Below are 27,866 nucleotides of genomic sequence, written 5' to 3' on the forward strand. Positions count from 1 at the left end.
TCAGCTTCATGACATACTAATTTTAAGTACTCTTATGCTGAGGAAACAATAGTGGTACAATACAGTACAGTACAGTACAGTACAGTCGGTTACTTTATCGTTTAATTTTTTTTCAGAACCACTTCAAACTTCTCCATTGAATTACAATACATCACACTGCAGTGCTTCCACAGTTTCCCCTTTGTGATATAAAAACTATTAATACCACGGGAACGTTCTACAATTTCTTTTATCACATGCTGGAGGAACTAAACTAAGAAGTGGAACAAAAAGACATGGTCTCCCGTCACAACTCAAAAGACTATTGCCTTCATCCATAGTATCATTCCTTATTCAAATGACGCTTTGTACCCTATTTTTAAATCACCGAGTTCTAAGTGATTTGAAATAGAGCATTCAAAGGTCAGCCTCCGCTTGGTTTTTAGATGTGATGTTCGAGGCAACCCAAAACCACTGAATACAGAGGGGGAGACAAAATTGAAGCTTACAAGTTGAGGTCACAGAATGTGCGTGGGACTGAACAAGTTGATGGTTCGCTTTAAAATTAGGTCTCAGCAGGATGTCTTCGTTTTGTTTGATATCAAAGTATAACGCTGCAATGTGAAAACATTTCACATGCAATGAGGGCATGGGAGGAAATTCCATCAGATTGACTTCTTCTTTTTGGAAAGTCACTATGCACTTTGTCTACTCTATTAGAGGCTAAATGCTAATCTTCACATCGATGCGTGACCTATGTAAGCATCCATTTTACTTTAAATTGGACCACACACACACACACACACACTTGCTATTTTTATTGTTTCAGTTGAGTTTCTTCTAACATTTCTTCACACCACAGACTGAAGACATCCTTGAAACCAAAATTATGCTGTGTACAAGTTCTTTCAATGAGATGAAACTGGAATAAATCTACTAAATTTGGACTGTCATGGGAATTTAATAGAAATGTAATGGGAATGCAATTGTATGTGTAGTAACAAAAATGTCTCCCATTTTTAACCGAATGAACCCCAACTAAAAACTGTCATCTTTTAGTATCAGCCATCCTCTCCAACATTTTTTCCCCCGCCACATTTCACCATATTCACCGGAAGTAATATTTTAATGGACTGACATATCGTCATCCTCTTAAAATAATTTCCTACGTCCTTTTTTTTTTTTGCCTAAATCATCTCAAATGTTATTTTGTTTGTGTTTCCTGAAAAATCTGAGAAAAATTACGTAGGCAATTATTTTAAGAAGACGTCAATATAATATAAACAATCAAATCCCACTTCGCAGAGATATGATGTTCAAAATGCTAGGAGCATTTATTTTATTTCATTTTTTGGCAATGTCTGCATATTCTTCTGATTTCAAGCAATAACGCAGATTAGTTGTCTGAAAATCTTCTAGCACTGAGAGGCTCAAATCACCTAGTTTCTTTACAAACTTTCAAAGTTTGAGGGTCCTTGATGGTTAAAAAGTATCGCTCAGCTGCAGCCTTTAAAAGCAGATACAAATCTTTGTGCAGGAGCTGACTCAAGATCATTCTCGACCAAAAGACCAAAATATTTTTTATAGGGATGCACGATAATATCGGTGGCCGATAATTATCGGCATTAATCGGCCAATTTGACGTCAAACAGATAAACTAGATAATAAAAAAATCAGCCGATAATTATCGGCAAATATCAATCATTTTGATGTCATACTGATAAACCAGATAATAAAGAAATCCGCCGATAATAATAGAAATGCCATGTTGGTCCATCTGTTATGGTTGTGGCTCAAGTTGTGCCCAACTCCTCAACCCCTCCCCTCCCCTCTCCTATGGTAGTGTCGCATATTTGTGACGTCACAATGCGTGCAACCTCGTGTTCACAAAAGATGCATCATGGCGACATGGCAGTCGCCAGCGTGGGCTTTCTGTACTGTGTCTGCCCAAAATGTTATCCTTGCAGTTTTTTGTTGCATTTTTAAAACATGATTGTTTTGTTTTGGCAAACTCAAAATGAGTTACTGGTTGTCTTTGAGGCAAAGATATGAATACAATTCAGCTTCATGGTGCTTTACACAATGTTTCAATGTATTTGTACATATTACACTTATAGTAGGACTTGAAAGTATATTTGTGTTCAAGTTAATTTTGCAAAAAATTATCGGCTTACTTATCGGTTATCAACATTAGCACTTTCTAAATTATTGGTTTATTGGCATTGGTTGAAAATAGCATTATCGTGCATCCCTAATTTTTTACTCAGTCTCTCTGTGTGGCCCGGGAGCAAGTGGCGCATTGACCAGTACTGGTCCGCGGCCCGGTCATTGGGAACTGCTGCTTTAGACCACAACCTAGATTCGACATGATTCTACATGATGCATCTGTTCAAGCAAGCATACCACATGATGCCCGTCATCGGAGTCATAACAATGTAACCTCAAGATCATTGCAAATTATGAGCCAAACCGCATGTGTGTTCAGTACAACCACAAATCATTTATGATTCTGTGGAATCATCAAAAGGAAGAGTGGACTACATCATTATTAGTCAAAATGTGCATTCACATTTGTACTCAGCATGACTGGGTCACAGTTACGTCAAAAGGCCAAAATAAGGCATTAGTCCCCCTCATCTACGACACCTGGTTGTTATTCCCAACCGCCTACCCCCCTCCACAAACACACATACAAATGTAAAGGTTTTGAATTTCCATACTACTACCGATGCGTGACTTTGTTCCAACTCCAGAGGCAGCTATTCTAATATCACATAAGATATTTATTTTTAATCACAGCTGCATGAAACTCTGATGGAAACTGTCACACAGTGAGACTGATGAATTTGATGGCTCCTTCATACATCATTTGTGGGTCTCAAGCCGAGTATTTGAACCATTACCGTAGTGTGTTGTGAAATGTAAGAATTAGAAGGTACAGTATTTGTCATATTGCCCTGGTAGTGCTCACTTTGGTCAGATATGGTGGGGAAGAAACATTGGGGAATGGCAATCGTGAACGGAGATTATGAACGAATCATAATTTTCACACTTGTGTGTTTCGTCACTTGAATGGGGAGCTCAGTATGTATAGTGGGGAGTGGGCAGGCATCGTGTGCATGCAAGTGAATTTAAGCGATGTACCCAGAAGTGGATGAACGTGTACGTGCGCTATACGAATAGTTAGTTAGCCAGCTAATCAGCATCATATCAAATATTCAGCAATACGGTCAATGAAGCCAATCTCAGGCAGCAGTGTATCAACACCTCTGTTGTTAGTTAGTTAGCACCGCAACAGAGAGACCCAGAGGGGACAATCGCCAGTTAGCTAGCTAGCTAATTTAGCTATAGGATGCAGCTAATAAGGATTAGCAGGATTTATTATGTAAAACACCAATAGGCACAATAACAGACCCAAATTCTACCTTTGGTCTTAATACAGCATGGGATCCTGGTTAAACTAAGACATTTTAAACTAAAAGGAAAAACGTTTTGAAATTGTAGGAGTTAAAAGCAGCAGCCACGCGCGCTCAGCATGCTGGCAACTGCCGTGATACTTTATACTAATAGATGAGTTTTCTAATAAGTGAATATGAGGCTTTGTAAAGCGCTTTGGGCACCCACTACACTGTACAAAGAGCACTATAAATACACACTTCATCTCCCATTTTGATCAAATTGTATTTTTCATCTTTTTTCAGAAAAGTGCAAACGACACGACTCAATTCTGAACTTGTTCGCTGATGTCAACACAAATAGCGAATCAGGATTTTGACTGCAAGTCAGAGCTCAAGTGCTAAAAATTTCGATTCAGTTTTGCTACCGGCACTTGGTGCAACAATACATAGCATCCCATTATAACAGTAAATACAGTTCAAGACATTGCATGATAATTGGGTATTTTCCCCACACCCTTCAGAACAAGCAGTTGGGGGATTTCACTCCGCGGCGTGTTGGTTAGACTTGCCTCTAACTGTAGTTTCTAGTGTACATGGACATATTATGATCATATTAAACCAAGGGTGTAATGGCCAGTTACAAGCTGTATATTTGTCTTATCCTCTGTGTGACGATACCACTGGTGTGCTGTGTGTAAAAGACAAACAACTTCCGGTGTCTCTCAAACAAAATGCAGTATGTTTATGTACTGTTATTTATTTTCAGTTGAACACACGCCATCATTTTGTCTTAAATAAACGACCCCTCTTTAATAGAGGCTAAGTGTAATTGTGTGACCTTCAGCCGTAGCTGGCAGGAGGCCTGAAGACTGTGGTAAGCTCAACTTTCATTTGGTTTCTCATATTGTTGTTACAGTGTGACTTACTGTAAAAATAACACGTTGCTCCTACCACAACCCTTGGATATAACCCCAAAACATAGAAACAAGGCTAGATTAGTATGTCACAATAAATGAGAAATGTAGGGAATTTTGTTGTGATGTAGGGAATCCTAGATTTCAGATCTTATTTACTGGTGTGTTTGCATTTTAAAAGCAGCTTCAAGAGAAAAGCAGATTGGAGGTTTTCATTGAAGGTATTTTACAGAGCTAATTGCGAGGACAGTGAAGTGTATAACTCGAGCAGTATATTTGCTGCATTGTTTTCTAGTAGCCTTTACGCAATGCATGTGGTTTCATGATGCTGCTACAGCTGCTACTCTGTTCATTTCACACCTTGGTGAGCCTGATTAACAACATTTCCTCTGAGCAGAATTAACAAATATCCAAGTAATTCCCATTGGTTTAGTTCTCATCATTCACGACACATTGGACCGCTTTCTGTTCCCCTTGGCCTCACTTTTGGCAACCCTCTGCATCACTTACGAGTACTTAATGCTTACTTATTTAAGAAACCCTGAGTCCAGGGTCGACAGTAGCTGAATGAGCAATAGCTACTAAGGTTAAAAGAAGAAGAAGACGACATTTATGTGAAAGGTCGTCACAATGACCTCTCCTTAAGTTTATATAGAACAGGAAGGATAGCAAACCAAATGGAATTTTAAGTTTCATGAAAATGTAAGGTTTTATGTTTTTTAAACATCATTCAGGGTTAAAACAGTTACAGTTAAATTAATGTAGTTAGTAATAATAGGGATAGTATGATATTAAAGTAATGTAACTTAATTACATGTATTACTTTTGGGTTATTAGATTATTCCAATACCAAATATGCTAATATATACAGTATATGTACATTTATGACATGTGCAGTAACCTATTTTTGTCCAGACTTCAATGTGTTGCCATGTAAATGTAATGGCGTTGAACACACACACACACACACACCGTTGAAACTTTTGTTGTTGCTGTTGTTTTAACCAATCAGATTTTACATTGTACCTGATTCCATTACAAATAAAAACAAATTCTTTCTAATCCTCTTTATGTAACACCGTTACATGTATTCCATTACTCCACAAGCCCGGCATTATAACACACTACTAGTCTTTGAGGCAGAAATCTTAACTTAATTTGAATCCAATTATTTTAGATGATTGTATTGTGATTTTTGCAAAGTAATGAATATTTTGTTTCTCCTTCTGTAATGCTTTTAATGTTTTATGCAAAGCATTTGGAATTGTCTTGTACATGAAATGTGCTATACAAATAAACTTGCCTTGCCTTAACATAATTCGTTCGATTCGAAGGTAATTACAAACTGCAGATTCAGCAAGTAACAACTGGTTAGGTAAGTACTTTAAGAACAGTGTGGCAGTTTATGTATGTAAGAAGTAAACTGAGTAAATAAGTTGTAGTCTCGAGGTGTTGATTGTGTACAGTGAGTTTGTCTTACATACAACATGCCTGTTCCTGTTAAGTAAACCATCCGTAGATATGAAAATTATTTTTCCATATACAGTGACCCATATTTCACACTGACAGAACTACAACCGTAATGGCAATTGTTATGATATGCTTCACACAATAGTATTCTTTCAGATTTGGCTTGGTCTTGTGTAATAGTTTGCGCAACAAAATTTGAAAGCACCAAACACATTCTATTTATACTATTTTGCAGTTTAGGGATCTTGCCGACTGCAAATGTTGTGTTTCATTTCATCATCTTGTCAGTCACTTTCATATCTTTATTAAGACAAAAATAAACCACTAAGAGTCTTGCTCGTAAGCTGCACTTGCCAAATGAGTTCCAAATATCATTTGCAACCGATGCATCATTTAGGCCATCTGTGTCAGTATTTTATTTTCTACTAATGGAAAGCATATGCTCAAGGGCCTGACAAATCGTATGTGTGCCTTTAAATAATGCAGCATAGGAAAGGTAATAGGGCCATGTACTGTATTTACGTCTATATTCACTGTACCACCATTTTTCAATCATATTTAACCAGCTATCTGCAAACAATATCATAACACAGTTTACCTTAGACAGCAATTTGGAGCAAATATGGAGTCCTAGTATGACAATAACTCATAGCTACATAAAATAATAATGTGCTGTAGTGAGTTTTTAGCCATAAAGTCACAAATTGAGTTTTAGATATGCTTCTATGAGAAAATTCCTCTTGCATGTTAGGCTGACTCCCATACCTTTATTTTAGCAAACAAGCAAATAAACACAAAATGAGTGTAAAATAAGAACCACATTACCTGAAAGTCTGATCAGTACTTTCCCTGCTTGGGCGTACTGCCAGCTGTGGTTGTCCAACACCGCCATTGATAAACAAAATTGTCCTAAACCCTAAGTCCTAAACGTGATCAGCCTAGGCAAATGCTACACCCTGTTCAGTTCTCCCATGACTAGCATCCAAGCAGTTTTTGCTCGCTGACTGTAACATTGTTGAATGGCAAGAAGGCATCCAGACAAAAGCAGAGCCATATATCGACCAACGTCCTGTCACCCATTGAGCGGCAGAAACGCAAAGGCACTGCCAGCTCCTTTTTGCTGACACAACTGGCTTTTCTTTGCCTTGTCCCCCCCATGTCAGTAACCCCTCCCCAAGACAAGATTTAGTAACAACGAATGCTTTGCATTAAACAGTGTCTCCCCTCCCTGAGTGCCCGAGGAGCTACTCCGAAAAACGAGAGAGAAGTTAAGCCAGCCAAATGCAGTTGTTACTGTAGGATTTATGGATGAAATAGGCTTTAATAATGATTGGTTCTAATCCTCCTTATGGTCTCTCTACTTACATCAACAACAGTTAATGTATATATCTGTTATGTACTTATCTCAGAACAAACATGTCAAGACTTTCAGCTTCAAGTTGGACCGTAACAAGTCTGAAATGATTAGCCTGCTTCCGCAATATTTTTAGCATCACAAGGGGCATGCATACTGTGGACACAAAGCTGTCTATTATACCATCTTGACATCACTAAAGCACTAAAAAAATGCTAAAAAGGCTCTTGTGTCAATTAACAGAGACATATTTATTCCAACCATTATATGCACAGCCATTTTTTTCTAATACTCAAAATGAATCCCCACTTTTATAAAACTCCAACTGAGATTACTGAGAATGCTGAAATAGCTAATTCTCAGATTTTCTCCAAAGGAGGACCTGAACTGTTGTCTGTCATGGGCAAAAAATAAACTATAAGGGCAGGATTAATTAAAGGTTTGCACATGCACAAACGGGTGCAAACTAAATTGCGCCTATAAACACATAAAATGTAATCTACTAACCAGGCACACCCAGGATCTTGTTCGCCGAACACACTAAATTTCTATGCAGTTCATTAATTTTGTCTGTTCAGTGAGGAGTATTAAGCAAATAGAATAATTAAGTACCGTTATAGGACATTTGATTTATAAAACCTGACATTGAGTTTGCATCAAAATGGTGCGTTTGAAAGACATGTACAAATAGCACCACTGTGTGTAACCAAACATATTTGAAATGTCATAGACCAAAACTATTATGACATTCTCTAATCAACAATGCACTTTTGCATCTTCGAAATGATCTAATAGCTGATTTGGAGGCAGTCACAAGAAGGACTCATGCCATATCGCCTATGACAAAACCCTTTTCAACTTTTCAGCATAATGTGTCTGGGTCATTTCAGTGCATTGTGACAATTGTCTGGTTTGGCCTCTCCCAGGCAGTTTTTCAGACGTGCTGTCCCAGGTTTTAAATGCAATGTTACACAGGATGAGCCGTCTACAATCAAACAAAAAATATGGAGTGATTAAGCAATTTAGTGCCCACTATTTGGAATCGCAATTCACTGTAGCACATGCTATTTATGATCTAAATCAGGACCTAAATGTTACAAACAGATAACATAATACACAAATCAAAATAAATTGATATATATACATGAATTTCTACTCCTGTGTCTTGTAACATCTTAGCCCACCTACCCACGGTGGTAACAAAAGGACTTGGAGCCAACGTTAGACGGCCCTTTAGTTGCAGAGAATAACCGTTTTGTGCAAATGGAGAAGTGTGGTTAGACTGCACATGCTCATAGTCACAAAAAAATAATCCCAAATGATCCAAATCGAAGGGGCCAGAGGAATAAAATATAGCCTTAATCTTTCCAACAGCAGATCAAATAACTCTGAATCCTGAGCAGCAGATGAAAGGTAAATGTGTCTCAGACTAATTGTAGTCATCTCTTGTCTCACTTAAGAGATGACAGGCTTCTCTAGTGCAGTTACTTAAAAATGAAGTCTAGATTTGTATTATAGATTATGGGCCATTGTACAGTATGTAGGTCACATTTCAAACTGATCCAACTGGAATAAATAACTGTGAAGGATTGTCACCTCTCACACAAATGGGATGTTGTTGTGGGGGTGTCAGCTGCGCTTGCAAAGATGAGTGCGCGCTTATAGCTAGTAATAGCAAAATCTCAGGAATGGAATACAAATTAAAATAGTACAAATATGCTTAGAGCTGTTGTTCATTCACAGGCAGCTTTGCCAGTTATTTTGAAAAAGTAACTCAGTTACTTTACTGATTACTTGAGTTTAAAAGTAATTAAAGTCAGATCACAAGTTACCTTAATAGTTACGTTCACAAGTTACTGACAAACCCGCTTTAACAAAAAATGGCGACCGGTTTCGTCGCTACTTTTTTGGAAGTGCATTTTTAACTGTCATGTTTAGCAATATTTGACTTTATGTTACCTAAATACTTGATTTTATTTTTAAAACTCTCATAGGTTATTGTTTTAAATAAATGAATAAATCATCTTTCTTGACTTCATTAAATATTAATATGTGTGTTATACCAGTGTATATGCTGTAAAATACGCTCGCTGCAACATTAGTTTAGCTTGGCGGCGGGCCAATCTCGCTTGCTTCCAAACACAGGAATGCATTTTAGCATAGAGTGAATGATATCCAGTACGAGTGGGTGACGTCCTTACGCTGGTGTGCGTACACAGCTGCGTTCAAGTGTGCCATGGAAATTTGCCAACACTTCTATTCCCGCTCAATCGCAACTTAGAAAAACACGCTTTGGAAGCGAAACATGACAGTTTAAATTTCACGTGAATCAGTGCCACCTTCGGTACCCATCCCACCCTTCACTGATACACTCTCGGATTACCTACATACACCCCCAACCAACCCAAAATACTTTTTTACTGGATCTGCACGATTCACGTAGGTCGCCTATTTTAGTCAGAAGTAACATGGACAACAACATTCCTGCTAATAATAACCCCTATCCCACAAAGAAAACACTTAAAAACAGCAAATATATATGCTGGAGCTTGATATGTATCCTCGATGCCCACTTCCCATTTCTTCCTGCCCCCTCATGTACGCATGCCTAAAACTGTGCCTTGCGGGACACATCAGCACTGTAAAAGAGACAAGGTCTTTTTCAGCATTGAATGCATGTGCAACTATCTGTATTTAAGAACCCAATTGAATTCATTATAGACACAGTGCAGCCAGCTGAGTTGCATAAACACATCAATGAAGGAGACAAAGCGGCATGGGGGTGAACTTTGTACAGCTCAAGGAACACCATTCATCAGCTTCCTCAATCCAAACTATCCTGAATCCACTGATTGTACCAGCACACAACAAAACACTGCCAACATGCCACAGTGCACCACATAAAACTTGACACACGGGGTGCACAAGGGAGAGAAGTGTATTTGTGTCCTTTTGTGTACGTGTACATCTTCAGTGCGAGAGCTGCCTCGGAGCACAGAGGAGGAAATAGGAAGTTTAAAGAATGGGTTAGAAATAACAGCACACCAGCTACTCGGAGCAGATGGGAGGTGAACTGATGACATCAGAGAGAATGCTGAGTGAAGTGAAGAGGAGATGGACAGAAAGCTTCTTTGCAGAAAATATATATTTGCTAGTCATTGCATTCTATCAGTAGAAGTTGGTTACATTCGCAAATAAAGTAATGTCGTTTTTTTTTTAAAGGCACTGTGTGTAATAAGTGACCACTAGATGTCGCTATGGCATAGAATGCAGCCAAAGTGCATACATTTAGAAGCACACACACTACGGTGACTCAGAGAGATCACACTCCGCAAGCCAACCACTAGGTTGACGTGAAGCCCGGCGAGTGACGCCGGATTTAGAAGAGCAGCTAACGTGAGTTATTTGGAGCCATAGGCTGGAGTGGCTAACAAGAGCGGCTAGCGTGAGAAGCTAGTGAAGAAAAAAAAGCTAGTAAAAGCTTGCGAGAGCAAAGCAGAAGGTGACAAGTGACAGGAGCCCGAATCACAGGACTCAGCGATGACCACTTGCAGCACCCAGCTGTGGAAGGTATGTGGCGGTCGACCTATTGGGTCCGAAACTCAATGCAAGCGCCACCACTAACTACATTTGTCTTTTAGGCATCCGTAGCAGGAAGATGGCGGGGAAACATGTCAGCCTTTTGTAAGGTGAGACTATAGCTATGTAATATAATTAGTGATTACTAGACCTACGATTATACAAAAACATGTACGTTGATGTGATTTTTAAAAAATTTTTTTTTTACATATCATTGAAATCAATAGTGGGATTTTAAATTGATGAATTATTTGTTCAACACTAGATGGCACTTAAGATTACACACTGTGGCTTCAAACCTCTCACATAATAATGGTCAATCAATGGATTTTCATTTCCCATAATTTGAACGAGTAGAGACAGTCAAACACACTGACCACAATATTAGGTACAACTGCAAACCTAATGAGACGTATCAAGTACGATAAATAGCGGGCGAGTCAAACCTGGGAACTACTTCTGTCATAAGCTTCTAGTGTTGCACGGGATGCCGGTACCAGTACCGTACCTTGATGTTTTGGCGTCAAAAACGGCTCGGTATCATTTTTTATTAGTACCGGTACGTAAAAAAATTAATACGAGACAGCCCGCCAAATCTGTTTTAAAGGCAGGTACTCATACACGCATGGCCGTCTACCGATATGCGGAAAACGCCTTAAGTAAGCGACACGCCTCTTTCAGCGCGAGAGGGCGCAGGAAGATAGCTGGACGTGCACTTCTCATTGAGAAGCATGAAGCGCTAATTAAGCGTATTAAAGCTTAGTAAGTGTAGCGCTCGTTGGCCGTCCACTTCTCGTTGAGAAGCTAATTAAGGCTCCACGGGAGCACGCAAGCAGAATGGAAGCCACGCGACAGCATTGGCATTGCCTACGCAGGGTTTCAATAAACACATGAAGAAGAACACACGCGTGGTTTTCAATTTTCAGTTTTAGAAACGTTTTGTAACAAGAGCAAATGTTTTTCGCGGAGAAGCAGAAGAAAAAGCAGCAATCATTCCTGCAGTGGACTCAAGGTGCGTTCAATGAACAGGCACACAGTAGGAAATCACAGTCATACATAGAAAAAGCTCAGAGGACTGACAGCAACAGACACAGGTTGTGACGTATTTTTGACACTTCCCTTAAAAATAAGTGGAGTGTGAATTATTATTGTTCCCAGTTTGTAGTATTTGATTACACATTCGACTAATTGGGAGCGTAATGGAGAAGAGCAGAGACATACACGCACACTCAAACAACATTACATTGAGTCATTGGAGTGCCACTGTATTGCCAAAATTTTAAACGGATGACATCAAATGCAGTCAAATACAGTACTTCAAGAATATGGCTGCAATGCGAAAGCACATACAGTATATACATAAATAAATACAGTATTTACATAAATTAACATGCAAACATCCCAACATTTTAATAATAAATAAATATAATTAGTTTTAGAGTTTTGTCGAGATACCGTTTCAGTACCGGTATCGAGGTATTTTATGCAGGTCTAGTATCGAAGTCAAAATGTTGGTATCATGACAACAGTATAAGCCTCACTCTTAAACACTCAGACTAATTCTAATGGGATTCTAATGGGTAACCAAAACATTATTACACATCTAACTAACTATGACAATGGGCAGTCAACTATGTATTTTATTAAATTATTGTGCAGCAGTCATATCTAATGCTCTGGCTGGTATGAATGGTTAAATGATTAATTGAACTGGCGATAGTATTACATAATAGTATCACACAATACAAGATGGTCCTGTGAAGCCCGTGTGAAATACAAGAAGAGCTTACAATGTTATCATTAACATAAACTTATGCAAAATCGAGTTCAGTGATGTTCCTTGCAGGTGGTCATGTGTGTCAACAAATACAGTACATCAACAAAGAATCACTGGCACACACTTTAGTCACTATGTAAAAAAATTTGAACCGTACATATCCGCAATCACATGGAGAAAGAATGGCTGTGGAGCGGGACACAATTGTGCTTTTATTGTGTTTTTCTTAAACACAGGACTTGCTCGTGAGATGGACACGTGAGTGTCAACCTGATCTGCATGTGGAGCTGGTCTTATAATTCTACAGTAGAACAGTCATCCGCGGGACAGGATACTACATGAGCGATAATATTGATTCATATGCAGCTTACGAAACAGAGATGGGTAACTTTGATGATTGATTCTGAATTTTTCCCTCGACCTCCTGAGAGGCAGAAAGCGAAACACTAATTGCCAGACTATCTAAAGCAAAAACATGAAGGAAATTGTCAACTGAAATAACACCAGTATGCATCCATTTTCTTCCACTTATCCGCAGTCGGTCAGGTCTTTTGCAGAGAAGTCCAGACTTCCCTCTCCCGAGCAACCTCATCCAACAATTCCAGGGGGATCATAAGGCGTTCCCAGGCCAGCCGGGAGACAGTCCATCCAGCGTGTCCTGGGTCGTCCCTGTGGCTTCCAACCAGTTGGATGTGCCCGAAGCCCTTCACCAGAGAGATCCTAACAAGATGCCCAAGCCACCTCATCTGACCCCTTGCAATGTAGAAGAGACATAGCTCTACTCTGGAGCCCTTCCCAGATGACCACGTTTCTCACCCTATCGCCAATGCAGACGGTACCCTTTACGGAGGAAGCTCATTCCGGCTGCTTGTATCTGTGATCTTGTTTTTTTGGTCACAACCCACTGCTCACACAAGTAAGGGTAAGAACGTAGATCGACCAGTAAATCGAGAGCTGAGCCCTAAGGCTAAGGCTCACTACAGATCCTCCTGTTGATTCCATTCTTTCCTCACTCATGAACAAGACCACAAGACACTTAAACGCCACCACTTGGGGCAGGATCTCATTCCTCGATGTGGAGAGGGCACTTCACCCTTTTCCAACGGAGGATCATGGTCTCATCCCCAAAATTTGATACTCAGCTGTAAATGCCTTCAATGACAGTTGAAGATTGCGGCTTGATGAAGGCACATGGGAAAAAAATAGAGATGCAATCTCGGCTGTGCCTAAAAATTCTGTCCATAAAAGTTATGATTAGACCCGATGACAAAGGCCCGCCTTGGCAGAGTCTAACCCTCACAAATCCAATTTACTGCCAGCAATGGGGACCAAACTGAAATTGGTCATTACAGGGACCGAACAGCCCATAGATGGCGGTCCAGTACCTCATACTCCCATAACATACCCCACAGAATTCCCAGAGGGACACGGGTGAATGTCTTCTTCCTTCTTCTTTTGGCCCCTTGCAACTGAATTTAAAAGGCCATGGAGATTGGGAGAGCCACAAAAAAACGCTAGGTACGCAACTACGCATCCAAATTCGGTATTTTTGCAACTGAGAAGAAACATTTACCAAGAGGCGACAAGATTGTACATTCTTACTTATTTAAGTCAGTGGAATACAAATGGTAGCGAAACAAGCGCAAACTGTTTACCTTCTTCTGAGACATTTAGCAAAAAATGTCTGCCTTGTCCCTGTGGTCTATGTTCCAACAAACAGAAATAGGCCAAAAACATTATGACTGAATCCAATTGTTTGTGTGTATGCATGCATCTTTTAAAACCATGCCAGTTCTGTACATTAAAAACAGTGTGTGGTACTTTGTTTTCCAATCTCACCCTCTGTTGCTAATTTTCTGTTCGCTTATTTTTCCTCTTTTCTCAGCCCCACCATTACCAAAGCAGCATCTACTGTATGCTTCCCTTCTGTCTGCCTCTATTCCGCTGTGAATAGATTCTCACTAGACTTGTCCTCCACACAGGCTGCTGTCCCGCTGAGTAAAGACCCAGCAGACAGGGAACCACAGGCCATGGCTCCGTGGCTCGTCTCCAACCAGGAGGCGGTCAGTGGATGCAATGGCTCTGGAGCGTTACTACAGCTCTGAAAACAACTGGCTAAAGCAAACAGGTCTGGCGGATGGAATATCTCCATGCATACACACCAGTGTTTCCCACACCATGTTAATACTTGGGCAGGCCACACATTCCGCATGTAACGTTAGTTCGCCGTCACTCACTTGTGGATCATGAGGCTAGAGGAGACCTAGTAATAGGACTGAGGAGCCTTTGGGCTCCAACCAAACAACCACGTTGTGTGTGAAGTGGAGACAGCCAATCACCTGTGTGAACCACTGAACCAGCCGAATCACGTTGTTTCACTGGCACAGCTTCGTAACGCCCAATTCCCACTGAATGCAGAATGACATCCGTACGGACGCCGCGAGAAATAGAAAGCATTTGAGTCTGCGTGTCAATTCGCACCAGCTGCAGTGCGGTGTGTATGCGGTGCGTATCGGATGTGAAGCTGCGGGAAAGACGACTTTTTCTGAAAGGAGCACTCTGCAAGATTCTAGGTGAACCGGAGTTTACATACATGCTTTCTCTAAAGAGGAATCTTTTTTCAAGAGAAAACATGTTTTCATGTTATAGGAAGAAGGAAATTATTGTTATTTTTGTGGACAGTGATGCAAATTGGGGGGGGGGGGGAGGGGGTCTGTTTTAAACAGTTTTGTATCAGGAACAATGAAGCAAATGAAAAGCAACACTCTTCAGAAACCTGATAACGATCCTGATCATTTGATTCAGGTGTGTTGGAGGAGGGAAACCGATTGTACCCCACTGAAATCCCTCCATTTGTTCCTGCTCATGTATGCATGCTGTTTGCTCTTTGATGTGAGGGATATTGAATAAGGATGCTTGGATGCATGGCTGCAGGAACACTGGAATGTCGCTGGATCTTCTCGGATTTATTTACAGTTCACATTTGCTTCGCCTTTGTATGAGTGATGCTGATTGCTGACATTTTTGCACTTATAGGACAGAGTGCGAGAGTGCATGATGCTGAAATTTGCGGCATTGCATTGTTATGGACACTAGTTGGTTTGACCATAAGTCACCAAAACACTTTCAATTTCCTACAAGGTCATCACCAGCCTCCAGCCATTTGAATTTCAGGGATTTTTAGGTGAGGTGAATCTGAGTAGCTTTTGTATTGAGATTGCAAAATACACACATATAACACACTTGGACCCAGCAGGCCTACCATCAACGTGTCAGATCTAAACTTCAGGATTTCAAGAAGCTCTATCATATGGATACTGCAGTAGCAAGAAAGATGGATTTGTCTTTGAGAACAGCAAATCAAAGGGAATGATAAAAACTAGAGCTTTCTATGATACTTACAAGAAGCTGCAGAGATGATATAAATGGACATGTCACCTGCTGGTCATCTCCACTTCTTAACAGAGACGACAAACAAAAGCAGCAGCAAAGAAATGCTGGCTAGGGTACACCCACATATAAGAAACTACTCAAGCACTGCATTATAGGTATGCCAGCTACAATCCACTGATTTATTTTCCATCATATCGTCCTACTGTCGAGCAAAAACAAAAACAGAGACTCCCCTTTTGCAAACCAAATCCCTTTTTTCCTCAGTCACCACATAAAGGTGCTGCATTAAACACAGCTGGGAATCATTTTGGGGGGAAACCAACTAGTGTCCATAACAATGCAATGCCGCAAATTTCAGCATCATGCACTCTCGCCCTCTGTCCTATAAGTGCAAAAATGTCAGCAATCAGCATCACTCATACAAAGGCGAAGCAAATGTGAACTGTAAATAAATCCGAGAAGATCCAGCGACATTCCAGTGTTCCTGCAGCCATGCATCCAAGCATCCTTATTCAATATCCCTCACATCAAAGAGCAAACAGCATGCATACAACTGCCCCCACCCGCCCCGCCCTTTATACTTAGCCCATCCCCCATTTGCCATCTCCCAGATGCAATTGGCGGACAGTAGGTGAGAGGCCACTCGTGATTGGGCTGGGGGATGTGGCGGAACCCTTGCTTCTCTATGCATCAATGCTTTCCAGGAAAACTGCAGGTTGGAGGCAGCGGCGGAGGACAAATATGACGATGTGGGAAACAGAAACGCTTCTGGGTGGAGGGGGAGGTGGAGTGAAAAGAAAAAAAGAGGATGGTAGGAATTTAAAATGTGTCCTACAGTAATAACAGCGGACTGATAATGCGCTATAATTTAAATGAGATCAATGTTGGCTTCGCAATGATGATGAGGAGTACTATGGTGATGCTGTTGGTAGGGCAAAAGAATACTTCACTTCAGGGGAAATGCGATTCAGAGCAGATGGACCCAATTAGCATGCAGCATGGTATATGTATTTATTGTGTGTGTGTGTGTGTTGAGAACTTTGTATGTGTTTGTGGTTTGTCTGTTTGTTTTTGTGTAAATTATGTTGTCTGCCTCAGGCCTGATGCTTGGTCACGTGCCTTATAAAGCCCTCCCCCCTCGTACACACAACCAAATGTTACATAATACTTGACAATGTAACATCTGTAATAGTTTATTGAATATATAAGAGCTGTTTAGTTTAATGTTGCAATAAAATACAAATAAACATTCCGTAGAAAGCAATTTATATCCAAGCAAAATATTTAAAAAAATAATAATAATTTAAATTGATAATAAATGAGCGAGTTTGCGAATCCCTGGGTGCCGAACCTTGAGTTTGCTGGGGTCCACTTTACGTCAATGCAGACCCTGCTATGGCACACCAGCAATATGACAGACTGAAGTAAAATGACTTTTTGTGTCGTGTGACTAACACTAATACTACTTATGGCGGGTTCATTGTATGCCCCTTGGAACATTTTATGTCAGACCTTCGTAGTAGTGTTAATTTCGAACCAAAACTAAACAAAAATAATTTCGTCAACACACATTTTATACCGGACTACAACTAGACTAGACTAGACTAAAACCCTCACTAATAAACAATAACTGGGACTAAATCAGTATGCATTTTTGTCAACTAATGAAGACGAGACGAAAATATACTTCACTTAATAAAAACTGGACTAAAATCTATGGACATTTTAGTTCATGAACAAAAATAAGACAACAATTATTTGATTTTGTAAAATCTTGTCTCTGCTAATCTGTCACTGTGACACTGTCATGTGACACAGTGCAACATGCACAAACAAATTGGGACATACAGGGGGTTGATTCACAGTGAAAGGTTAAAAAAAAGTTCATTATAGTTATAACATAACATTAATCCAACGGCTATAACGTTCCAACAATAAGATTAATACGACCGCTAACTAATGCTGGCTAACTTACTAGCTTGTAGCATGGAGTCATAATAGCCACTTGTTGATATACTGTATAACAAAAAACCCAATTAAACCACTAATCAACCACATTAAAATATGGTTAAACATTAATTAAAAGATTCTGATGAGATGACGTCATATAACGTTTGATGTAAAGCAGGGTGACCATATTTTCATTGCCAAGAAAGAGGACACTCAGCCTCGAGATTGTTGTATACCAGTCGCGGTGCACTCCACACCTCCAATTAATTGCTCAATGAAAAGTGGACATTTTCATCAATGTATGAAAAACCCCGGACAGTGGACGACCGGACAGGATAGAAAAAAGTGATCTGTCCTCCCAAAAGTGGGCTTTGGTCACCCTAAGTAAAGCCAAGCCCACTCTAGATAAATTTTCACATTTACATTTAGTAATGAATAATGGCACTGAAATAGCTAGCATTGTAACATAATTGAAATTGTCCTAATTCTGATATACAATATGAACAAAATATATTTTCATATAAATTTAACAATCCTAAGTCACACAGAGCTTTAAAAAACAAACAAACAAGACAATGTAATGTGCATACAATGTGAACCGTGCGTTTGCTCACAAACTACTTTCCCTCCCTCACTTGCAGTAGCAATGTGTTGCTCCATTTCTTCCATTTGAGAAAAAAAATCTGTTGGTTCAGAATAAAAACAACATATAAGCAAGCACACACAGATACAGACTTCAGTATCCCAAGATGACCTCTGCTGGAAGAACACAACAACAAAAACTTCACAAAAGACCACTTCCTGTACTGCTTAAAAAGGGTACTTGTGTACAGTATGAGTGGTTATGCCAACTTGTTTGTCTGCCTGCTGTGCACATGTTTAGTATTCAAAGCCCAAATTCAAAAGGAACCGCAGAGTGACGTGGGCACAGATGAGAAACGCAGCTGAAGTTCACTACTGAGCGGAATTAAACTGAACAGAACCACATGGAGGAGGAAGGAAGGGAAGGGAAGGGGGTGAGAAGGATACCTCTGACTTTTCACATCCACAGAATGGAAGAAAAATCAAATATGCTAAATAGGATAATACAAGCAAGAATCATCCTAAGCGAACAGGCATTTGGCTACTGTTGCAGATTATCTGGGCCTGAGAGCCAAACCATATCTGGGGGAGTGTCCAAATATTTACTCTGAGCACGCTTAGTCTGTAAATCCATATGTGGGCCAACAGTGTTTCTGGGACACTTGTCTCGACTCTCTACAGCGTGCGTGTGCAAGCATCACCACCAAAAAAGTCCATCATGCAACCATTAACCACTGAATTTAAACTTTGATCAAACAAACATACAACAAAACTCAAGATCTGTAGATCCAATATGGGGTAGTTAATAGAAAACAAGTTGAGCTTAAAAGTGCCTTATTTATGATGTTTGAAATTGTGAAACTGTACATTTTTGTAGTTGCTGGTGATCATATTTAAATATCTCAACCCCGCTGGACCAAAACATCTTTAAAAAGGCGAATGAAGTTGTCAGTACATGCATTATTTATGTAACACTTTTAATGATGTGCAGCACCAACAGGAAACAGACATTTAACCCAAGGCATTTCTTACTGTTGCTGAAAAATAATAATAACAATAACAGCTCAAACAATGGATGACAATGTCTTCTTTCTGGTTTGTGATCACACAGAAAGCACAACAGTGAAGAGTCTTGAAATGAAGTTCAATGTATTCTTTGCTGTTACTTTCAACAGTCCAACAGGACATGCTGTCCGTAATAACAAGCTCACATAAGCACAGTGCTTTCCTGTGTTTAAAGACTCTCAGCCAGTGCCTTAAAGCACACTTAGAAAAAATCATGAAAACACCAGTGTTTTGAAAAACATGAAGGGCAAACAAGCCGGGATTGCACCGGAAAACAGGATGCATCCTGTTGAGGTTGTGTCATATCCTCGAAAAGAAACAAGAAGGGTAAAAACCAGCAGTGGCACAACAAAGTGAAAAAAGGAAAATATACAAATGATTAGGGTCGTTGAATTACCACACAAGGTTAACTGCTTTGCACTCCCGCCACATGCTACTCCGTAACGAAATGTGGTGACGTTCATTTTTTTTGCTAGAAGACGCCATGCTAGAAATATGCTTTTGGCAGTATGTCTTGTTAGTTTGTTTGAAATGGCACCACACGAGCAAGACTATCAGTGCAGCAAGTGTCGAGCAAATACCGTTCAACTTTTAGTGGTATTTTAAAGAGACGCTGCATTTTCTTCACAATTTCAATTGGCTTCCATAATATATTCCACTTGCAGTCTCTTCAGGACTCTTCTTGATAACAAACACTAGTAGTGTTTAGTGTTAGTGTCATTAGAGAATCTTTTTATTGGAGAATTTGCTGCTTGCAGTCTGCCATTCGTTTAAAATGTACAACAGTTAAAAACTGCCTTAAATTCTGTTCTTGTTTACACAAAAGATCGCTTCTTTTTTTTTTTTGCATTATGTTCCCTTACTGCGCTGAAAATATTTGCCATACTATCACACTCCTAGCTAAAAGCCCCTAGGCTACTGTATACAGAGAAGGAAAAAATCATAGTGAACTGAGTTTGAGATAGAGATCAAATAATCCCCGGAGAGATGGCAAGCAATTAAAGTAGTCAAGATTTAAAGGTGACTGACGCAAAGCAGTAAATTGCCATGTTTATAATACAGTACATTTACTGTATTCTGGTGTAAAAAAAACTACAAATAAACAATGTCAGTGTGGATACAGTTCTCATAATTTGAAAGGAAACTGTTGCTTACCTATAACTAGACCTTGGTAGTTGATGTAAAGTTGTCTACTATGTTGTCCAAAGCATTATATATATTTTTTTACTTCAAATAGCCATGAAATCTGAAATACCGCTTTTCCTGGTATCTGCATAAACAGAGCGAGAACATCCCAACTCCATTCAGAAAGATATGAGCTGAAATTCAGTTATCAATTATCCATCCATTTTCTTAACTGCTTGTCCTCACAAGGGTCGCGGGGGGCGCTGGAGCCTATCCCAGCTGGCTTCGGGCATTAGGCGGGGTACACCCTGAACTAGTTGCCAGCCAATCGCAGGGCACACAGAGACAAACAACCATCCGCACTCACAATCACACCTATGGACAACTTGGAGTGTTCAATTAACCTGACATGCATGTCTTTGGAATGTGGGAGGAAACCGGAGTACCCGGAGAAAACCCACGCAAGCACGGGGAGAACATGCTAACTCCACCCAGGAAGGCCGAAGCCTGGACTCGATCTCACATCCTCTGCACTGGGAGGCGGACGTGCTAACCAGTCAGCCACCGTGCCGCCCCAGTTATCAATTAGTTACAAATTAATTAATAACTAAGAAATAACTATAAAATGTAATTTATCAATTGTATCTAACAGTGTCCCCATATAAAGGTACCGACTTAACTAAAGGCACCTAGGTAAGTTAAATGAACACTTAATTTTGTCTACACTACTCTACTGCAATCTCATTACCTAAAATTTCCTGTGAAAAGCTCATGAAAGTGTGATTCAAATTTAAATACAAAAATAAACATATTTTTCATTGAATCTTGCAAGGGTGAAATCTGAGTTTGGTTTGGGCAAATTATGAGCACAGGATTTGGCTGGCGCATCCAATCGCTTCCCATTAACACCCCTTTCAGATCCTGGCAACTGGGAATAATCGGCTAGACTGTCAGTTGAAAAACAGTGTTGTGAAATGTTTATCCCTGGATGACCCAATTGGAAACATCAGGACAAAACTGTGTAAACCACATGGCCCTCACTGGGCTAAAGACAACACATACAACTGATGGTCCGCAAGATAGGAAATCTGCTGCCTCTGTCTGCACTGGGGCCACTCTTCTGCCTGTGAAAGACTGTGAAACAACCAGTGAATCCTACCTGAGGTCTGACCAGGTCCATCCAGTTTAGAATCACATTTTGGAAGCGAGAAATCTAGAAAGACAGAAGACAAATCAAAATTTGTGGTTTGAAGAACGTTAATACAACAAAACGTATCCTCTTTAGCTGCTGTTTCAGCGGCATAGAAGAAGAAGAAGTAACAGCACAAGAAGAAGTCAAAGCAATTTCAAGGGAACCATATTATGGTTGTATGTTTCTCGACTTGTTTTACATAAACAAATAATAGGCGATTAGATAAAGGCTAGCTTTCTGTTTTGCAACTTAAAATTTCTAAACAAAAAACAGGAGATGACTCCAGCACGTTCGATGGAGGCAGCGACACTGCCTCCTAGCGGACGGAGGAGGGTCTTTCTACACGTGAATGGGATCCGCGTGTGGGAATAGCTTGAAACTGTGTGCATTTCTGCGGCTCCACAAACACACAATCAAGAATTCACAAGCAGAATTGAATATTTACAAATGATAAGTCATGATAAAAGCAAACACAACATTAAAATACACATGTATAAAGCATGTATATTATTGTAGATCTGAAAAAGTTGCATATTTTTCTGTGAATAATTTTGAGACAAATCTCTCCCCGTTGGTGGAGGGTTGCCAGCATTGTAACATTCACAATAATAACCTAAAGCATGGGTCACCAATGTAGCAGGGACACAGTAGCCCCCAAGAACTACATGAGTAGCGCGCGGGCCTGTTGATATTTATCTGGTGTATACTTAATTTGATTAATGATTTGATTTGAATTATTGAAAAATTTAATTATCAAAATAACTTAATATAATGACATATTAAAAATGGTATAAAGATTCAAAGGTAACCTGAGGAAATTTGTTATTTCAGTAGTGCATATCAAATTGGTAGCCCTTCACATTAAACAGTACTCAAGAAGTAGCTCTCGCATTCAAAGTGGTTGCTTGTATAAATTGACAACATTTCTGGGGGTGGTATTGGTATGCAAACTCCTCCCACCTTCTCCCAAACCCCACCAAATTCCTCTCACCCCAAACCCAGTTGGGATTAAGCGGATAGTTAACTGTGCTGTAATTCTTGATCATTGATGATTAGATGATTGGTTCATTAATTCACTGCCATTGACGGCTATAGACGTCAAAAATTCATTTTAACTATTTCTATTAGTTTAACATTTTCCCCACTTTTGTTAACAAGAGAATGAAAACCTAGATTTTTTAAAATTGTATTAGAACAGATAGAACATTTGTGATTAATCGTGAGTTAACCAGTTAGGTCATGCGATTAATTACGATTAAAAATGGTAATCGCCTGACGCCCCTAATTTTTACAATTTTTTTCAACAACAACAAAAAAAGTATTAAAAATTGGCGGGAAAAAATTATTACAATTATTATTATTTATTTTTTTTAAAGAAAAGATTATTAAAAATTAGGGGTGTCAGGTGATATATTTTTTTAATCGTAATTAATCGCATGACTTCACTAGTTAACTCACGATTAATTACAAATTTTATATCTGTTCTAAATGTACAATATTTTTTTAATAGGTTTTCATACTCTTGTTAACAAAAGTGGGAAAAAATTTAAATTAATAGAAATAGTTAAAATTAATTTATGACGTCTATAGTCGTCAATGGCAGTGAATGAGTTAAGACAACTGGCTTGAAAATAATTAATTTTCTGAACAAACAAAAAAACATTTTTGAGGGGAAATTGTCACATTGATATTTTTTTAAATGCTTGTGTAAATTCAAGTTGTCAGCATTACGTCATGTGGCAAATGCTATCATTATTGGTATTGATTTGAAATGTGAAGTTTGGCATTACTCATTCCCCGGTGACTCACATACAGTAGCTCAGAAATTAAATCACAAGTGTGAATGCACTTTCCTCTCTGACTCACTTGTATACAGACACACTCATTCAATTCCGTAGCGGATACAGTTTCAATGTTTAGAATAGACAAACAAACTTGTGAATGAGCATTTTTTTCCCCCCTGATGTTTTAAAATTGCACCATCTAAATAAGGGACATGAAATGCATAATAAAACAGAATAACTGATCCACGCCAACTATACTGTATTCATGTAACCTTAAATTAGGTATCAACTGAACCACTGAAGATATGTTTTACTTGGACAAACATGACTTTGATCATGCTACAGACTGACAAACCCTGTTTCTGGGTCACATCAGTAGGACACAAGATAACAGCGAGAGAAAGCCAGGGATGAGGGTCAGCTTAGGTCTCCTTTGCCTCAGCTTCGCCCAGCTGTCTCTCTAAAAAGAACAGCACGGCATATGCTTTAGGATTACAGGAAGCACCTGGTCACTTCCTGTATGTTTCATTTTATACAGCGTGGTATAGGTAGGTAGGGCGCCTGGTCCAATGAGAAGATATACAGATCTTATTTCTTTGCAAGATGTGTGCAAATTAAAGCAGGGGAAGCGATAAACGGCAATCTTGCTTGGCTCAAAAGTCATAAAGACGTTTATGACGCTCAAACATGCATTACTTTGTAGGCAATTGCTATACGCATGTAATCTATGTCAGTAATTCCGCAAGTCTAAATGGTAGGATGCCAAGTTTGATCCTCAATCCGATGCCGGGGAGGCCGAGCAGCAGTTTAGCCTCTCTAAACCGGAGGAGCAGTGGGCTGGCAGTGTTCACGCGACACGGATCAAAGCCTGCTGCTGTCTTCAAAGCAAAGGGGAATGTTGTGTGCACACTTGAGTGGGAGAGAGAGCACAGTTTGTGTTGGTCAGACCGTGCACAGCTGCTGAGAGGACAAGTAATCTGCAGCGGTGCAAGCTCACACACGTACTGCATGTAAATACACAATTTTATATTTATATATATATATTTATTTATTAGGGGTGTGAATAGCCTAGTACCTGGTGATTCGATTTGTGTCACGATTCATAGGTCACGATTCGATTCGATACCGATTAATCCCGATACGAATCTATAAATTGATTATTGTGATTTTTTTTTTTTTACTCAAATTTGGAAAACACTAATCAGTAAACATGTACACTGTAAGATTTGTATGAAAATGTATTTATTTATCTGAAAATTCAGGCCTATAACTGAGCCACTGCATTTAGCAAACAGGTTGCAGTCTGTTTCATGTTTGAACAGCACTGAAATAAAATATTAAGGCTTAATCTTCCATTAATATAACATTCTTCCATGCTTAATGTGTAAATCCTAACCCTAAGTAAGACGTTTTGTTGAATATTCCCATAAAAAATAGATTTTTAAAAATCGATTCGGTCACATATCGAATCGATTCGAGAATTGCGCGCTGTAATATCGCGATATATTGCCGAATCAATTTTTTAAACACTCCTAATATATATATACACACACACACACACACACACACACACACACATACAGTATGTCTCTTATCACATGGGGGATTTGCAGGAGACACACAGACCAGCCCGCATCCTATTTTTATGACCCCCACCACATCCTCCTTCCACCCGTGCCTCACTCAGGCATCATCCCTCCATCCCCCTTGACCTTACTTCTAGGTCCCAAGGCTACGTGGGTGGGATGTAGTGATTTAGACCTCTGTGCTTGAGTGTTCACTGTCTAAGTGAAGTAATGAGGCTATCCTGCTACACTTAGCAATCAGAATCTTACATCCATATTCAATACATATATTCCTTAATTTTATCGTACAGTAGATGTCAGCTTCATATTTCTTATAATAGTGCTTACAGGATTGTGTATAGCACTATAGGCATTAGCCAAACACAAAAGCAGATTTAGCATGTGGCTAATTTAATCAATTTATTCGGTATTTCAGAGTGATTGGCAGCATTCAAATGTGTTTGTTTTTTCAAGTAAAGTGGGAACATCCTGTTACTATTCATGTAAATCACATAGTATAAAGCTACATGAAAATTTTAACTATCTTCTGCCAAAATATGAATTTACATAAATACATTGACACAAATATGTCAGCAATTTATTTTGACTGAAAACCATAGAAATTGGATGGCCTCTCAAATGGATGCATTTTGTACATAATATTTTCAATCAGGAGTCTGCTGATATTGATCAACACTAGTTGAAACAGATAAACAGTATAGTATGATAAACGTCAAGTAAAAAAAAAAAGCATCTCAATGTGGTTCTGAACTGTAGGAGGCTTTCTGGAACAACTGCTTCATCTAAATAACATCGGATCCGCAACACTTTTTAATGCTGCTAATAGCTGATGGTCATGTATGACCAATTAATTTAAAGACAAAATGGTAGGTCGCCAAAAGCAATGACAGAGACTCTGTTTTTATACCGTAAATATACATTTTATAAAGTTTTGAAGGGAACACCAGTGCATATTATGGATTCAACCAGTTGGTCAAGTAAATGAGTCGACATAACTGCAGGAACACAAGCGCAGCCGCGAATCTTTGTCTTTCCTCAAACACAGTAACAGTACGAGTGAAAGAGTTTTTTTGCCTGGTTACGGATGCCAGGTCTTGCAAAACACCACATGCTATGGAGCGCACAATGAGACTCGCCCGAAAAACAAGAAGAAGAAGAAAAACACACGCACAGAGTTCCCACTAATACACAACGACAGTTAGCATGACGGTGAGTTGTATTTTTAATCATTTATTTTTATTAGTTTCTTTTTCAAGTCTGTCCATGACACAAAATAGGATGTGCAGAAAAAAATATCAATGATGTCATCGATTTGTCTGGACATGAAATTGCACTACAAAAATCTTGTTACATATTGTTATCATTTCAGATTTTATATTGGAAGTTTTCTGTGAAAAAAAATATCTATCGCAATGTTTAATCTACCCAATTTTTTTTTTTAATCAATTTTGTGCACTGACAACGAATGAAAATCACACACTTGAAAATCTATAAATCCAAAATAACTTCTTCAGCAGCCTGTTGTGGTGTTTTTACGTTTGTCCTGGTTAGTAATTCAGAGACGGCTACACAAGACATTGTGGTGAATACACACAATTAAAAAAAAATAAAAAGATAAAAATAAAGCGAGTCTGCCGTCCTCGAAACCTTTCTTCTTGGGTTGTAAGAAAGCCGACATATACATAGGGGTCAGCTATTTTGCAACATAGCCAATGTTGATCTGCGCTTTTGGTCTTCAGCTCTGACCAACTGCCAATTAGACTGCCCCTTGATATAACCAAAGGAGTTGAGCCTCATGGAGAGTAAAGAAGTCAACTTTAAAAAGGCGTGGTCCATCCAAACTTCAACTCTGTAATTTGATGGCTGAAGGCTTGTTTATCCCTTCAAGTATGTCTATCCCTTCTGTCCTTCCTTATATTCACTATGCTTAAGTCTACTACTCGATTGGTCGTTCCTCTTTTGTTCTCCCCCATAAAGAAATTAACATAAAAAGCTGCACTAAATACAGCGAGAGACGCACAGGAAATCCTTAAGCTTCCATGTATAAATTATTCCCTTGATGTGGAAAAATCCATTATTCAACATACAGGCCGGCACACATTAGAAAACCTGTCTGCAATGCATTGTGTCTGATGGATGAAAAAGTCTCACACAGTCAAAACAAAGTTTCCTTGGACGTTAATGGCCGCTGGCCTTTGGCAAGTCCAGTTCGGTGTTAACTCATTCAATGCCATTGACGTGAAAAATCCATTTAAACTATTTCGATTAGTTCAACATTTTTTTCCACTTCTGTTAACAAGAGTATGAAAACCTAGGAAAACAATTATTGTACATTTAATTTGTGATTAATCGTGAGTTAACTATTGAAGTCATGTGATTAATTACAATTAAAACAATTAATTGCCTGACACGCCTCATTTTTAACAACCCCCCCCCCCCCAAAAAAAAGATGATTTAAAAAATGTTTAGGTTTTCATACTCTTGTTAACAAAAGTGGAAAAAAATTGTTAAACTAATAGAAATAGTACAAATGAATATTTTGGACGTTTATAGGCGTCAATGGCAGTGAATGAGTTAATGAGCTACAAATAGCTTAAGATGGTCTGACAACCTTATTGCAGAGTGCATCCACCAGCTTCTACGCCAATTGAATTTCACAATGTGGCTTTGTACAATAATGCCACGGCACACACCCGCTAACTCCATTATATGTTACTC

General features: G+C 39.2%; 1 protein-coding gene across 2 annotated transcripts in view; it reads right to left on the reverse strand.

Annotated features, from left to right (window-relative positions):
- Positions 1–27,866, reverse strand: part of triob (trio Rho guanine nucleotide exchange factor b) — a 107,732-nt gene that overhangs the window by 73,446 nt on the left and 6,420 nt on the right. For both annotated transcript variants that reach the window (XM_086079453.1, XM_086079454.1), the window contains exon 2: positions 21,746–21,799. In XM_086079453.1, coding sequence (XP_085935579.1) covers positions 21,746–21,799 — 54 coding nt within the window. The remainder of the gene's footprint in view (positions 1–21,745; positions 21,800–27,866) is intronic.

This window comes from Leptonotus elevatus, chromosome 6 (assembly GCF_054856555.1).
Source record: "Leptonotus elevatus isolate MCC_2025b chromosome 6, RoL_Lele_1.0, whole genome shotgun sequence".
Taxonomy (NCBI): Eukaryota; Metazoa; Chordata; class Actinopteri; order Syngnathiformes; family Syngnathidae; genus Leptonotus; species Leptonotus elevatus.